This window comes from Desmodus rotundus, chromosome 13, assembly GCF_022682495.2.
Source record: "Desmodus rotundus isolate HL8 chromosome 13, HLdesRot8A.1, whole genome shotgun sequence".
NCBI classification, from domain to species: Eukaryota; Metazoa; Chordata; class Mammalia; order Chiroptera; family Phyllostomidae; genus Desmodus; species Desmodus rotundus.
The window spans coordinates 2,676,105-2,692,779 of NC_071399.1; the positions used below are offsets into that span (position 1 = coordinate 2,676,105).

Here is a 16,675-nt window from a genome sequence, read left to right on the forward strand (position 1 = left end):
GAGGACAAACCTTCAATTTGATGATCGGAACTTCAGCTCAAGCTGAAGATCCCTTGAAGATTCCTTGAAGTTCTCTCATAATTATAAATTGCATGTTCCTCAAAAGCAAGGTGGTGAGTGGGTTCTCAAAGCCAGCGTCTCCCACGCCCCTCCCTGCCCCCCACCTCTCCTTCTACGTCCTCTCCTCGGCCTATTTCGTCTGTGCAGGGAAACGGTACGAACGGTGGCAATCCAGCCCTGCCCGTGGGTGGACTGGTTCCCGGTGCCAACCAGTGGTGGCTGGTGCCACTTCAATGCCAGCAGGAATCCCCAGTGAGGGGTGTGGTGGAGAAGGAAACTTTATTTGGTGCAGACAACTCTCTGGTGACACAGCAGGGCTGGGAAACCAGCACAGCTCTGGAGAGACATGTTTGGATTGGGTTTCAGCTCCCGCTCGGGAGATGCCGTCCTCAGGCTTTGGTAGAATGGGCAAGAGTGCTCCCTGAGCCAGAAGGGAGCTGGTTTATAAGAACAGAAGTCCTGCTCTGGCTGGTGTGGCTCAGTGGATTGAGTGCTGGCCTGCAAACCAAAGGGTCCCCAGTTCAATTCCCAGTCAGGGCACATGCCTGGGTTGTAGGCCAGGTCCCCAGTCGGGGCTGCGTGAGAGGCAACCAGACATTGATGTTTTTCTCCCTCTCTTTCTCCCTCCCTTCCCCTCTCTCTGTAAAAAAAAAAAAAGAGTAAATAAAATCTTTAAAAACCCTCAAACAAACAGAAGTACCCCTGCTTCCCAATTAGTTCATTTTCATGCAAATGAGGACTCCAAATCCTTGAAGTTTGATTGATCCCAAAGGCATTGTCCTGATTGGTCAGAATGGAGTTGCTCTAATTGGTCAGAGCTGTGCAGCTCTGATTGGAGGGGGAAGCCTCAGTCCTCCTGGTTGAAGTAGGATCCCAGGAACCCCCTTATAAGGGTTGTTCAGCCGGCAGGAACACAGTGCAGGCAGGCAGTCCAGTGCCAGCCTCGCTGTGAAGTGCGGTTTGTGTGAGAGGCCCCTGTGCAGAAATGGTTGCTGGGCTCTGCTTCCCCCACCCTCCCATTTAGCAACCAGGAGCTTTTCTTTGTAGGTCTCTCTTTCTTTTTATTTTTTTTTCAAGGTTTGCACAGGCAAGTTACTTGTGTCACCTCAGTCATTTCACTCCTCTACCTCAGGCAGGAGGTAAATTCTCAGAGAAGGGAGGTCATTCACTCTGCTCAGCTGAGCTCAGGTGAGCTCAGGGGATGGATCTTTCTGATGACAGGTCTTTGAAGGGGGCACAGGGAACCACGCAGCCTCTGGCCAGCCAAGCCTCAGGGTGACCCTGGCATTCACGGCCGGGTCCCCTAGTCCTCAGGAGGCCTGTGGGGCTCTTCCCTGGGTCACCTGCAGTGCCCAGGAGTCCTGCCTCACGAGGTGCCACTCAGTCCTCTCTGCCTCCTCGGCCGAGTCCCTCCCCTCGGGCCACCCCCGCTTCCCTGATGCAGCCTGGGCCGCTGCCTTCTCCCAGTGTTTTCATCGCTTCTATGAGTTTCTCCTCGTGTCTGTGTGTCTGTGGCTTAGTCAGTTGTGTGCAGGGTCCTGGGCCACATGGTCCATGTCACGCCAGCTGGTCCTCGGCAACAGCTGGTGGCCGAATTCCAGGAAGGGGCTGGGTCCAGAACTGCCTTGCATGGGGGGCCCTGTCAGAGGGTCAGGAACCCCGACAGAGGTGCTCCAGGGCTTACACAACCGCAGCCCAACCCCGTGGGGGTGAGTGGGGGTGCCCTGGCCTCCTCCCCAGCACTTGCTCAGATCTGCGTGTTTATCAGTTGGCATTCCCCAGAGAAACAGAACCAATTTCTTTATTTTCAGGAATTGGCTCATGCGACTATGGAGCCTTGGCAAGTCCAAAAAAACCCTGAGGGGGCAGACCAGCAGGCTGGAGACTCAAGGAAGAGCCGATATTGTGTTTCCAGTCCAGGGGCCAATGGCTGGCAGACTCCTTCCTGCTCCGTGCGGTCACTCTGTGTTCTAGTCAGGCCTTCAGCTGATTGGACGAGGCCCAACCACACTATGGAGGGTAATCTGATTCACTCAAAGTTCACTGATATAAAGGTCAGCCTCATCCACAAAACACTCCCACAGAAACGTTCAGAATGATGCCTGATGAAATACCTGGGCGTGTAGCCCAGCCAAGTGGACACATAAGATTAACCGTCACAAGGTGTTTCTTGGGTTTAGGTGTTCTTTGTCATTCGACGCCCCTCCACCGAAAGCCGCGCTCTGCTTTGCCTTCACGTGTGGGTTTCCAGCAATTTGAAGCCCCAAGATGGACAGCGTTTGAGGTCTTTCGGGAACGTCAGTCATACCCTGGTGCTCTGCAGTCCCGGGGGCTCTGGTCTCAAGTCTGGGCACCGGTGCCCTATTCACACTCAGCGACTTTGCCGCATGAGGAAAGCATTTCGCTCTCTGAAGCCCTGGGTGTGAACCAGGAAGAGTGACACTTCTCTCACAAGCTTGCGATCACACACAGGGGAAGTGGTGAAGCATGGTGGGGTGCAGAGGGCGCCCCTGTGTTTATTCAGGTTTGTTGGCCTCAGGGGCGTCATGGGGCAGGCTGCAGCCTGTGCCTTTGCTGCGGCCTCGGTCCTGCCCACTCGCCCTGGAGTCCTGGGCGCCCTGCAGGCCACCCCCTTTAGCTGTGGCCGGCAGGCAAGTGGAGACCAGCGCCACTCTCTCCTCCATTTCTGCTTTCAGGGTGTCCCCGGGTTCTGGAGCTGACACCTGACGCCGTCACTGGTCTGAGTTCATGCCCCAGGTGAGCAGGAAGGAGCACATGCTCGATGGTCCTCCTGAGGAGAGACCCAGAAGAGAAGGCTGAAGCGAAGATGCCCAAATGGCCCCAGCCTGCGTGGAGCAGGTGTGTGGCGACGGGCGAGTCCTGCCAGGCAAAGCAGAGCAGTCACGGACCTCGAGTTCGTGGCGCACTTCAGAATGTCACGTGACTCCCGGAAGCACTAGGTGACCGGCCAAACACAGGTCCTCTCCACTCCCTCCTCCCTGGTTTGGCCTGTTTGCTTATTCAGTTTTCATTCCTAGCCCTAGTGGACTGTTCACAAAGCTCACACTGGGTATACTGACAATTTTTCACTGAAGCGTAGCCTGGGTAGCGTGAGGAGCCCTGATCCTGAGCGTCCACGTGGACGAGTATTGACAAACACGTTCACCTGATGGACCCACGTCCCCATCAAGATGTGAGATGCTTCCTCCCGCTCCTGCGTTACCTGCTCCCCTCTCCACTCCCCCAGCCCTTCCCGCCCCCCATCCCGGCACAGCTCTGCTCCCAACCCGGGGGCAAGGTCACGACACGGTCCTAGCAGGGGAAGGACCCAGGCTTTGCATTCTAACAGTTCAACTCACAGCCTTTCACTGTAGTTTCTTTTAAAGGCACACTTCCCCGTGAGCTCCGGCTGAACAGTGGGCATCAGGCCCCTGGAGGATGCAATACTTTTCTGCTGATGCTCACAGGGCGAGGGGACCGGGCCAGTGACTGCGCTGGGGCTTGGCCCAGAGCAGGGACACGATCACTTGTGCTGAGTCAGTGACCAAAGAGTCAACGTGAAGAACAAAGGAGCGTGTGTCATCGGCTGGGTCAGAGTGTGCGTGTCACCTCTCTGGAGGTGTGAGCCGGGCCCCGGGTCTCCTGCACAGCAAGTGTGGGCTCTGGCACTGAGGAGAGGCGGCGGCTCCCGTGAGGGGGTCACCGCTGCAGAAGGTGGAATGAAGGAGGAACGTACGCCCCCACAAGCATTTGAAATGGACTGTGATCACCCCGTTTTCTCCTCTCTGCGTCTGAGGCTTGCCTTAGAGGCCTTGCTGACCCTGGAGGGACTGGCCCTCCCCGGGTTAGTAGTAAACAAGTTAGTAAACAAGGCTACGTTTTCCCATTGTGATGAGAGGCGGATCCGTGGTTCCATGTTAATCCGCAGAGGAAAACTAACGAGGCCTCTGTGCCGCGCACCCAGCGCATCTCAGCCGAGCGGCCCTCTTGTCTGCCAAGCCCGGTGGGTCTGACTCGGCCACTAGCAATAACCGGAAGGTGGGGACTCTGCTCAGCACGCAGGACATTTTGAGCCTATGGTCACACTGACCACTTGAGGGTTGGACCCAAGTCCCAATGAACCTGTGCCCACACTTGGAAGTTTGACGAAATTTCACAAAAAGGCTGGCCTTTTCTCAGGGACCACTAAAGCTAGACCTATGCTAGCCCAGGGCTGCCAACCCAGTCACGCGGGGTGAGCATGAATGAACCAGACACAGACATGAACCCAGGCAGAGGGAGGAAATAGGAGGCGGATTGGATGTGTCGTCTGAGCTTTTGACTCAAACTGAGCCTGAGTGTAGGGTTGTGCCCTCACGCGGTCACGGGTGGGAGTCTGCGTTTTGAAATAAGACTTGGGTTGTTATTTTGGCCTTGGAAGAGTCCTGACATGTCAAATGCCAGGGCAGCGCCAATGCAGAGACCAGGCTGCGAAGACCGCATTGGGGACGTGAAAGGAAATGAGCCCCAAGGTACCAGGAGCAAGAGCTCCTTTCCCCCGGTTTTCAAGGGAAACGCACAGCGAATTTCTTGTACTCCACTGTCAGAGGAGCAGGGTGCTCAGGGAAAACCATAGTAGGGTGCAGCTCCTACAGGACGTTCAGGGCAGAATTCTTTAGAAAGGGAACCACACACATATAAAAAGGCAAAAGAAAAATGCCCAACAACGAGGTGAGTGCTTGAGGTGTATTGGGGACAGAGAACGGAGAAAAGATGCAGGTGTGAATATTAGACACTTGTCCGAGTCTTCAGTGGGATCTGGTGGGGGGCTCTGGGTCTCGGCTCACAGAGCTCATTTACAGCAAAGCTTGTATTGATGGCCGTGGACCTTACACCTTCCAGAGGGACGCTCAAAAAACTTGCTGAAGATGGTAAGTCTGCACTTGACTCGGCAGTAGCAGACCTCTTTCGTTGCTCTCTGAAGGCCTGGGGAGGGAAGTGTAGGGTCAGGCTCAGCAGGGAGGGGACAGGGAAGGGGCTCAGCCAGCCTGATGGAGACCTTCTGAGAGGCCACAGGTCTACGCACTGCAGACAGCACCTGCCTGGTCAGGGTGAAGGGATTGACAAGTCTGTCATAAGTTACAAGTGATCTTATTGGCTCTGTGTGGTCAGGCAGGATCTCGATTGTTCTGTGATCCTGGTCTATGACTCACATGCTTATATCTGTGTCTTGTCTGTCAAGCTCCTCCTGAACTTGGGGTGCTTATTTCTCCTGTCACTGAGGTGCGATTCCATTCTGAGCCTCGACTCCACGTCCCTTCCAACAAGCCCCTGTAATGTGCTGCCGCCCCAATTGCATGTAGGCAGGTGTCTCACCTCCAGCCCCTTGAGCGAAGTGTTCCTCTCTTGTGAAGGAGATGGCCACGTCCTGGTCCTCCTTCCCAGGCTGATCCTGGTCCTTGACCCCAGGCTGGTCCTGGTCCTCATCCCCAGGCTGGTCCTGGGCGGGAACCTGGTCAGCTGTCTCCTGCAGGGTCTGAGCCCAGGCCGGGAAGGCCAGGAGGAGAAGGGCAGTACGGAGAGCAAGGGTCCTCATGGCTGAGGGTCACTGGAGGTCCGGGTTGGGTGAGAGGAAAGAATGGAGTGGTGGGGAGGGCCCAGGCAGCCTGTACTTATAGGGATGGGAGGAGGCTCGCAGATTCCCAGACAGTGAGAGGGAGAGGCTGTGCCTTTGGGTAGCCTGTGGCCAAGACTGCCATGCCCTCAAAGCCCCTTTGATGCTCCTGCTCCTGCCCCTTCATCAGAGCACACTTGTGTGTGCCTAGTGTCCACACTTGTTTCAAGTTGATAGTGGTGATAAGGGCCCTGGTGTGGCATCTGTTTCCCGTCTGCTGGTGTTTACCTTCTGATGGTCAAAGAGGACAAGGAGCCTTGTTCTCGGTGAGTGCTTCAGGGGACAAAGGCCCCTTCTTCCTGCTGTTGGGCCCTGCTCATCTGAGGCCTGACCCTGGGCTCAGACCATCCCATGGAGTGGGGGGACCACCCCTGCATGTTCAGGGGTATCACTGCCCTGTGAGGGAGTCTTTCAGGTCCTGAGTGGTGGCTTCTGCAGGGGAGGGGACAGTGAGTTGGGCTCAGGTGAGGTGGACAGAGGGAAGGAGCTGGTCAGAGCAAAGCGAAGGACAGGCTTGTTTCAGGACGTCAGTGGGACATATGTACATCGCGTACCCTGCTCAGCAGTCCCTTGTGTCCTTGTGGGGAAACAGGAAACACAACCACATTCCCGCAGCTCCCTTCCGAAATCGCTCACCTTTTACAATAAAATCAGTTCAGTCATGCACAAAGGACAAACTTCAAAACGCAGAAGACAGAAGAGTGGAAACACCAGTGTTCCTGTCCCCCATCTTTTCTGCAGGAACCACCGGGTCCCTGTGTCCTGGGTTTCCTTGCTCTGCGTGGGCTTCACCTCCAACACTGTCACACCAGCGCGTGCGGAACAGCCTCACTGTGCAGTGTTACATTGTCCCAGTGTTTTCTATGCCATCATCGAACTTGTCCTCATTAATAAAACATCGTTAACTTGTGACAGTTTGGTTATTTCTAAACGTTGGCAGTTCCAATCATAAATGTAATGAGTATTCTTTCACCTTCATCACCTTGCTTACTTGTGACTGTGTTTCAGATACACTTCTAGAATTAGATTGTGGGGACGAAGACCTCATTTTATATATTTAACAAACACTAATTTATTATTCGCTGCAGTTGCTGTTCTCACATCACTCACTGAAACACGTGAGCCCGATATGTCCGATGCACAGTGGGAGGTGTTTAAAAGGCCCCATGATTATCCCCAATTTCATCGTCCTTCCTTCCTGCTTATGATCCGGGCACCGATTTATTTCGTTATGACAACACTTGATGTCCCAGACTTTCTTGCAGCTGAGAGAGGCCAATGAAGGGAGTTCCGATAAAACCTGGGAAGGGCACCATGTTTAAATACTTAAATCGATTACTGCCCCCGCCTCACAGGTGTGGTACATAATTGTTTTACATTTTTCTCCCCATTTTTGCCTGGAGGATGGGAGCCGTTGGAACGTGGGGCTGTACTGTGACCATGAAGAGAACAGTGACTGGAGGTGGATGGTGCAGCAGGAAGATGCCAGATGCCTGCCCTCGAGGTCAAGGCTGAGCCACATCACCCACCTCCCGGGCTGCCTGCGTTCAGATTGTTGTGACGTGGGAAAACCACGCTTCTGACTTTCTACAGCCACTGGTGGCCGGGGCCCTGGTGGCTTGAGGCAGTCTGAGCCAGGGCTGCTGTGGTTTGGGTCTTTCCCAACCTGACAGGTAAGAATTGAACTCCAGTGGAGTCCTGGCTCTGTTTCTCTCAGGTGTCGGGGCAGCGTGTGTTCATCGCTACCATGTACTTTTATTTGTTCTCTCTGAGAGTCCTTTCCACTTGGCATCTGTTTTGGGAAATAGAAAGTTGGCTGATTCAGTTCTGTGGATTTTCAGATTTATATTTAAATTCAGAAAATTTGCTCCTTTTCCCAAGAGCTGCAAATCAATTCCAGAGTTTGTAATTTCTCTTTTTTTCCTCTGTCTACACAGAGACTTTGGAGTTTTATGTAGTTTTTAAAACATTTTTTGCTAATTTCTGAGTTTTGTGTCTGTTCTGTGAAAGTTTGTAAAGCCCTGTTTTTCACGTGTTAGTTCTGTTGCGTCCTGGACGTGGAAGCGCAGTGGGGCCCAAGGAGATCGATCGTAAAGGAATAAAATAAAACTGTTTTGCATCCTCAGTCTTTTCAGGGTAAAAAATTCTCATAATAGAAGTGGCCACAGGGCAAAGATAAATTCAAAGGTGCTATGAGTACAGCACAGTTTCAGGGTAGAACTCGGGGTCGTGGCCGTACGGATGCTGGTGGCCGCCGTGGACATGGGAGAGGGAGGGTAGAGAGATGCCTGTGTTCTGGAGATCAGGCTCCCGTGCATCTCAGCTGATAGATGGGAGACTACCTTTCAGCCCAGGAGTGAAGGGCCTGTCATTGGCCTTATGAAAAGCATATTTCTTTTTTTAATTTATGTTTTTTTGTTTTTCAAGTACAGTTGTCTCCATTTTCACCCGACCACATCCCACCATCCCACGCATCCCTGCCTCCCACCCTTGAACCTGCCCTCTTTGGCTTAGTCTATGTGTCCTTTATACATGTTTGTTGATGGCCCTTCCTCTATTTTCCCCCATTATCCCTCTACCCACTGCCCTCTTGTTACTATCTGTTTGTGCTTTACTTCAATGTCTCTGGTTATATTTTGCATACTTGTTTGTTTTGTTGATTAGGTTCCACTTACAGGTGAGATCACATGGTATTTGTCTCTCACTGCCTGGCTTACTTCACTTAGCATAATGCTCTCCAGATCCATCCATGCTGTTGCAAAGGGTAGGAGCTCCTTCTTTCTTTCTGTTGCATAGTATATTTCTTAGTAGAATATTTTAAAAATCAGTACAGGTTTATTATAACTAGTAGGCTCAATTTCTTTAAAGAGGGAGAAACTTGAGACCAAATCTTTCATCGGATATGGGTGTAATCTACCTTTTAGGGGTCTGAAGGGGGAGCATTTATTGCACGGGTCATTGGGCATGACCCTATACCAACTGGGTTCTCACCTCCCCTTTCCTCTGGTTGTGATTTGAGACCACTGGTGCTGGTCAGTGTGTTCATTTTGGGAGGAGGTCTTCCTTTTCTCTGTTGGCGGCACAGTGAAGCATCAGTTCCCCCTGTCTTATTGACCCATCTAGGAGAAATATGTATGTAACTGAAACCCCTGCTTATCATGAGAAACTATCTGTACATATGGATGCCCACCCATGTCTTAAATTGAAAGAACAGGTATTATAGTTCATCGGATCCACCTTTCCTGGCAGCAACAAAACATTTCAACACGCCATAGAAACTTCTCTCTTTTTAGTTTCATTATCAACAGATTAGATTTTGCAGGTGAAAATCACCTTAATTAAGAATTACGTTCACTTTTCTTGCTTGTTGTTGCCCTGTGATGTTCAAATTGTGGAATGCAAAGGCTGCTCCCCTTCATGTAGACCATTCAGGACAGAATTCCCTACACAATTCAACTGCACATATAGCCCTCATGGGAAAAAAAAAACCAAACCCAGTGAGTTTAATGCTTGGGTTTATTTTGGATCTAGAAGAAGAAAAGGTACAGGTACAGAGATTACTGCTTGTCCAGGTCTTCAGTGGAATCCCGCAGTGCTTTGGGGTCTCAGTCCACAAAGCTCATTTACAGCAAAGCCTGTACCGACGGCCAAAGACTTTACAGGTCCCAGAGAGACGCTCCAGAGTCTTGTTGACCTTGTTGTGTCGGCACCGGCGTCGTCGTCGGCAGCGGCATCTCTTTATTACCTCCTTTGCTATGTCAAGTCCTGCAGAGGGAAGAGAAGGGCCAGGCTCTGGGGGGCTCAGCTGGCCTCAGGGAGACCTTCTTTTTTTTTTTTTAATTTTTAAATTTTTATTGTTATTCAATTACAGTTGTATGCCTTTTCTCCCCATCCCTCCACCCCACCCCAGCTGAACCCACCTCCCTCCCCCACCTCCACCCTCCCCCTTGATTTTGTCCATGTGTCCTTTATACTAGTTCCTGTAATCCAGGGAGACCTTCTGAGAGGTGATGAGTCGATGTAATGTAGACAGTCCCTGCCTGGTTCGGGTGAAAGGACTCAGTGTTTGTCATAAATCCCAAGAACTCTTACTGGTTCTGCTCATGCAGGGTCGTGATTTTCCCTGGTCCTAGTTATGGATCACGTGCTTGTGTCCTGTGCCTTGTCCCAGACATCTTCCCAATTTGGGGGTACATTCTTCTCACCCTCCTCACACACATATTCCATTTTTGAGCCCAGACTCCATGCAGCCTCCAAAAAGCCCCTCTAATGGGTGCAGACCCCAATAGCACGTGGGCGGGTGTCGCACCTGTAAGTTGTCGAGTGGTGCGTTCTTCTCCTGTGAAGGAGATGGCCACGTCCTGGTCCTCATCCTCAGGCTGGTCCTGGTCCTCATCCCCAAGCAGTTCCTGGTCCTCATCCTCAGGCTGGTCCTGGTCCTCATCCCCAAGCAGTTCCTTGTCCTTGACCCCAGGCTGGTCCTGGGCGGGAACCTGGTCAGCTGTCTCTTGCAGGGTCTGAGCCCGGGCCTGGAAGGCCAGGAGGAGAAGGGCAGCAAGGAGAGTGAGGGTCCTCATGGCTGAGGGTCCCTGGAGATCTGGGTTGGGTGGGAGGAAAGAATGGAGTGGTGGGGAGGGCCCAGGCAGCCTGTACTTATAGGTGGGTTGGAGGGAGGCTCAGAGACTCCCAGGCAGTGAGGGAGAGGCTGTGCCTTTGGGTAGCCTGTGGCCAAGGCCACCATGACCCTCAAAGCCCCTTTGATGCTCCTGCTCCTGCCCCTTCATCAGAGCACACTTGTGTGTGCCTAGTGTCCACACTTGTTTCAAGTTGATAGTGGTGATAAGGGCCCTGGTGTGGCATCTGTTTCCCGTCTGCTGGGTGTTTACCTTCTGATGGTCAAAGAGGACAAGGAGCCTTGTTCTCAGTGAGTGCGTCAGGGGACAAAGGCCCCTTTTTCCTGCTGCTGGGCCCTGCTCATCTGAGGCCTGACCCTGGGCTCAGACCATCCCATGGAGTGGGGGGACCACTCCTGCATGTTCGGGGGTATCACTGCCCTGTGAGGGAGCCTTTCAGGTCCTGAGTGGTGGCTTCTGCAGGGGAGGGGACAGTGAGTTGGGCTCAGGTGAGGTGGACAGAGGGAAGGAGCTGGTTAGAGCAAAATGAAGGACAGGCTTGTTTCAGGACGTCAGTGGGACATATGTACATCGCGTACCCCGCTCAGCAGTCCCTTGTGTCCTTGTGGGGAAAAAGGAAACACAGCCACATTCCCGCAGCTCCCTTCCGAAATCACTCACCTTTTACAATAAAAACAGTTTAGTCATGCACAAAGGACAAACTTCAAAACGCAGAAGACAGAAGAGTGGAAACACCAGTGTCTCCCGTCCCAGCCCCCCATCTTTTCTGCAGGAACCACCAGGTCCCATGTGCTGTGTTTCCTCACTCTGCGTGGGCTTCACCCCGAACACTGTCACGTCAGCGCATGCGGAACGGCGTCAGTGTTTTATAGCATCACGCCGTCTCAGTGCTTTATATGTCGTCCTTCAACAATGATTGTCATTGACAAAACCAGGTTGAATTGCTACAATTTGGTCATTTCCAAATATTTGCAGATACAAGCATAATGCAATGAGTATAATTTAGATATATCTTCTTGCTCTTAAATGACTATAAATTTTATTTTATTTATTCATTTATTGATTGTTACTGTATTTCTTTTCCATTGCTATTTAGCCCTCTTATACCCCCCTCCTTTCTGCAGTCACCTCACTGTTGTCCATGTCTACGAGTCCTTTTCCCTTTTCCCTCTACTCACGAGACTCCCCTGCCCAGAGCTGTCAGCCTGCTCTCCATCTACGAGTCTGTCTCTGTTTTGCTTGTTACTTCAGTTTGTTCATTAGATTCCACATGAGTGAAATCACGTGGTACTTGTCTTTCTCTGACGAGCTTATTTCACTTGGCATGATGTTCTCTAGGGCTGTCCATGCTTTTGCAAAAGGCGAGATTTCCTTCTTTTTTATGGCCAAGTAGCATTTCACCTAGTGAGTGCACCACAGGTTTTTTATCCACGCCTCTACTGATGGGCACTCGGGCTGTTTCCAAATCTTGGTGATTGTAAGTAACGCTGCAATGAACACAGGGGTGTTACATTTTTTCAGGTTAGTGATATGGGTTTCTTTGGTTGTATTCCCAGAAGGGAATCACTGGGTCATAGGCAGCTTCATTTCTAATTTTTGAGGAAACTCTATACTGTTTTCTCTTACATTTTTATTTTATTTTACAGAGACGGGAAAGGGAGGGAGAAAGAGAGGGAGAGAAAGATGGATGTGAAAGAGAAACATCAATTGCTTGCCTTCCGCCTTCTAAAAGGGTTCCGACATGTGCAGAGCATAGAATCTGCCATCCGGGTTCGTGGCCTGACCAGTAATCAAACTGTCGACATTTTAGTTTCAGTCCGATGCCCAAGCAACTGAGCCACACCGGCCAGGGCACCTATACTGCTTTCCACAGTGGCTGCACCAGTCTGCATCCCCACCAGCAGTGCATGAGAGTTCCCTTTTCTCCACATCCTCGCCAGCACTTGTTTGTGGATTTATTGATGATAGCTATTCTGACAGGTGTGAGATGATATCTCCTTGTGGTTTTAATTTGCATCTCTCTGATGATTAGTGATGGTGAGCATCTTTTCCTGTGTCTGTTGGCCATCTGAATGTCCTCTCTGGAGAAGTGTCTATTCAGGTCCTTTGTCCATTTTTAAATAGGATTGTTTGTTTGTTTGTTTTTGTGTTGAGCTTTACAAGTTCTTTATAAATTTTGGACATTAACCCCTTATCAGATGTATGATTGGCAAATATGTTCTCCCATTCAGTGTGTTCTCTTTCCATTTTGTTGATTGATTACTTGCTGTGCAAAAACTTTTTAGTTTGATGTAGTTCCATTTGTTTATTTTTTCTTCTGACTCCATTGCTTGAAGAGTTACATAAAAAATATGACTATGAGAAATGTTCGAGATTTTACTGCCTATGTTTTCTTGTGGGGTTTTTATTGTTTCGAGTCTAACATTTAAGTCTTTAATCTATGTATGGTGTAAGAAGGTTGTATAATGTCATTTTTTTACACCTATCTGTTCAACTTTCCCAACACCATTATTGAATAAACTATATTTACCCTGTTTTATGTTTTTTGCCTTTTTTGTCAATTATTATTTGACCATTAAGGCATGGGTTTATTTCTGAGGTCTATTCTGTTCTACTGATCTCTATGTCTTTTACCAGTACCAGGCAGTTTTGATTACAATGGCCTTGTAGTATAGTGTGATACCGGGTAGTGTTACTCCTCCCATTTTATTCTTCTTTCTCAAGATGGCTGTTGCTATTTGGGTTTTTTTTGTGTGTGTATGTGGTTCCACAATTTTTTGAAATATTTGTTCTAGTTCAGTGAAATAAGCCATTGGTATATTGATGGGAATTGTGTTGAATGTACAGATTGCTTTGGGTTGTATGGATATTTTAATGATGTTAGTCCTTCCTATCCATGAACATGGTATGCACTCCCACTAATTTTATCTTCAATTTCTTTCTTCAGTGTCTTACAATTTTCTGTAGATAGGTGTTTTACATTCTTTGTTATATTTATTCCTAGATCTTTTATTCTTTTTGAAGCAATTGTGAGTGGGATTGTTTTCTTAGTTTCTCTTCTGATAGTTCATTATTGGTATATAGAAGTGCAACTGATTTCTGAATATTTATTTTGAATCCTGCTACTTTACTAAATTCATTTATCAGTTCCTATATTTTTGTGTGTGAAATCTTTAGGCTTCTATATATACAGTATCATGTCATCTGCCAATAATGAGAGCTTTATTTCTTCCTTTCCAATTCGTATGCCTTTCATTTCCTCTTCTGTCTGATCGCTGTGGCTAGGACTTCCAGTACTATACTGAGTAAGAGTGGTGAAAGTGGACACCCCTGTCTAGTTCCTAGTTTAAGGGAAACACTTCTAGTTTTTGCCCATTGAGTATGATGTTGGGTGTGGGTTTGTCATATGTGGCCTTTATTACATTGAGGTTCGTTCTCTCTTATTTCCGCTTTGCTGAGAATTTTTCCAGTAAATGGGTGCTGGTTTTATCAAATGCTTTTTCTGAGTCTATTGGTATGATCATGTGGTTTTCATCCTTCATTTTTTTTTATGTGGTGAATCACATTTATTGATTTGCAGATATTGTACCAATCTTGCATCCTTGGAATAAATCCCACTTGATCCTGATGTATGATCTTTTTAATGTATTGCTGGATCTGGTTTCCTAACATCTTGTTGAAGATATTAGCATCTATGTTCATGAGGGATATTGGCTTATAATTTTCTTTCTTTTCAGTGTCTCTATCTGGTTTCAGAATTAGGATAATGTTGCCTTCACAAAATGAGCTTGGGAGAGTTTCCTTCTCTTGAATTTTTTGGAATAGTTTGAGGAAGATTGGTGTTAGTTCTTCTCTGAATATTTGGTAAAATTCCCCTTGAAGCCATCTGGTGTAGAACTTTTTTTGGTGGGAGTTTTGATTACTGTTTTAGTTTCACTAGTTGTAATCTTTCTATTCAGATTCTCTGATTTTTCTTGAATTAGTTTTGGAAGGTTGTATGTTCCTAGGACTTTATCCATTTCTCCCAGATTGTCCAATTCATTGGCATAACTTGTTCATATGATTTTCTTACAAGCCTTTATACTTTTTGGTGTTAATTGTTACTTCTCCTGTTCCATTTCTGATTTTATTTATTTGGGTCCTCTCTCTTTGGTTCTGATGAGTCTGGTTAAAGGTTTGTCAGTCTTTTTTTTATTTTTTCAAAGAACCAGCTTTTGGTTTCATTAATCTTTTTTGTTTTTTTAGGCTCAATTTCATTTATTTCGGCTCTGATATTTATTATTTTCTTCCTTCTACTCACTTTGGGCTTTGTTTGTTGTTTTTTTCATGGTTCCTTTAAGTGTGAAGTTGGATTGTTTGAGTGTTTTCTTGTTTCTTGAGAGAGGCCTGCAATGCTATGAATTTCCCTCTTAGAACTGCTTTTGCAGTACCCCACAGATTTTGGGTTGTTGTGTTCTTATTTTCATTTGTTTCAGGTGTCTTTTGATTTCTTTCTTGATCTTCCTGTTAACTCATTCATTTTTAAATAATATGTTATTTAGTCTCCTGTCTTTTAATTTTTTTCCTGTGGTTGATTTCTATTTTGGTATCATTATGGCCAGAGAAGATACTTGATACGATTTCAACCTTCTTCAATTTTTTAAGTCTAGTTTTGTGACCTACCATGTGGTTCATCCCAGAAAATGTTCCATGTGAAATCTAGAAGAATGCGTGTTCTGCTGCTTTGGGGTGAAATGCGGTGAAGTTACCATGTGACCCCATGTGTCATGTAAGGCTGTCTTTTCCTAGCTGATTTTCTATCTGAAAGCTTCGTCCATTGATGTCAATGGGATGTGAAAAATCCTCTACCAAGACTGTGTTTCTGTTGGTCTCTCCGTCTATGTACATTGAGATTTGTTTTAAATATTTAGGTGCTCCTATGTAGGATGCATAAATGTTTACAAGGGTTATACCCTTTTGTTGGATTGCTCCTTTTATCATTGTGTAGTATCCTTCTTTGTCTGTTACTGTAGCCTTTGTTTTGAAGTCTATTTTTTCAGCTGTAAGTATTGTGTTTCCAGCTTCTCTCTTTATTTCTATTGTCATGAAATATCTTTCTCCATCCCTTTACTTTTAGTCTGTGTGTTTCTTATGTTCTGAGGTGGGTCTGTTGTAGACAGCATGCATACGGGTTTGTTTTCTTATCCATTCAGCCACCCTATGTCTTTTGATTGGAGCATTAAGCTTTTTATATTTAAAGTGATTATTTATAGATATGTATTTATTATTGCTTATTCTTTTAACTATGTTCCTCTGTTCCTCCCTTTCCTCCTCCTCATCTACTTCCTACCCCTCCTCCTTCTTCAAGCTGGCCCTTTAACATTTCTTGCCATACTGGTTTGGTGATAATAAGCCAAGTTCATGCTGCTGCCTTCTGAAATTTGTCTTCTTTAAAATAAAGAAATTAATTCATGTACAAAGGAGAAAATACAAAAGGTAGCTATGTGATGAATGAAAGATAACAACATGCTCCCTGTGCCAGCCCCCCCGTACTTTCTGGGGGAACTACCATGGTCTCCGTATTCTGTTTGCTCTACTCAGCCCAGGCTCTAACTTGAACACTATTATACCAAGTTGCACAGAACAGCTCCACTATTTTTATAGCATCACACTACCCCAGGGCTGTATGTGTCTTCCTTCAACTATTTGTTTTTGCTCATTAAATTTTTACAACTTGGGTTGTTTCTAAAGATTTGCAGTTATAAGCGTAATGGCAACGAGTCTCTTTTTACCTACATTATCTTGCTTATATATGAGTGTCTTTTAGATAAATTTCTAGGCATAGACTATAGGGACAAAAACCACATCATATACATTTAACATATATTTATTGTCACTCACTAAAATATATGAGCCCAACTGTGCCCCATGCACAGTTGAAGGTAGTTAAAAAGTTTTGTGATTATCCCCCAATTTCATCATCCTGTCTTCCTTCCCAGGATCCGGATAGCATTCTGCTTTGTTAAAAAAAAAACCACACACACTTGATTCCACTTGCAGCTGAGAATGGCCAATAAATGGAGGTCTAATACAATGTAACCTGGAAAAGACACTGTATTTAGATAATTGAATCAATTATTGCTATTGGGTCTCATTTTGCTATGCTGTTGTTTTGTATTTTTCTCCCTATTTCTGCTTGGAGGACATGATCAGTTGGAATGTACTGCTGTATTCTGACTGTAACAAGTAACGTGACTCAGTGTGGATGGGGGAGCAGGAAGGTGCGAGATGCCAGCCCTTGAGGTCAAGGCTGAGGCATGTCATCCACCTTCTGGGCTGCCCGCATTCA

At 47.5% G+C, this 16,675-nt stretch overlaps 1 protein-coding gene and 1 non-coding gene across 2 annotated transcripts; both read right to left on the bottom strand.

Moving 5' to 3' along the window:
- Positions 1-4,771: 4,771 nt before the first annotated feature.
- On the bottom strand, positions 4,772-5,678 carry LOC123478532 (uncharacterized). Its single transcript, XR_011650730.1, has 2 exons — positions 5,416-5,678; positions 4,772-5,025 (listed from the first exon to the last, which is right to left on the bottom strand). It is a non-coding gene; the product is annotated as an uncharacterized protein (transcript).
- Positions 5,679-9,211: 3,533 nt separating this feature from the next.
- LOC128779850 (alpha-defensin 1-like) lies at positions 9,212-10,352 on the bottom strand. The gene is made up of 2 exons (XM_053916682.1): positions 10,023-10,352; positions 9,212-9,478 (listed from the first exon to the last, which is right to left on the bottom strand). The coding sequence occupies exons 1-2, from the start codon at positions 10,288-10,290 to the stop codon at positions 9,333-9,335; spliced, it is 414 nt and encodes a 137-aa protein (XP_053772657.1). The 5' UTR covers positions 10,291-10,352; the 3' UTR covers positions 9,212-9,332.
- Positions 10,353-16,675: the final 6,323 nt, after the last annotated feature.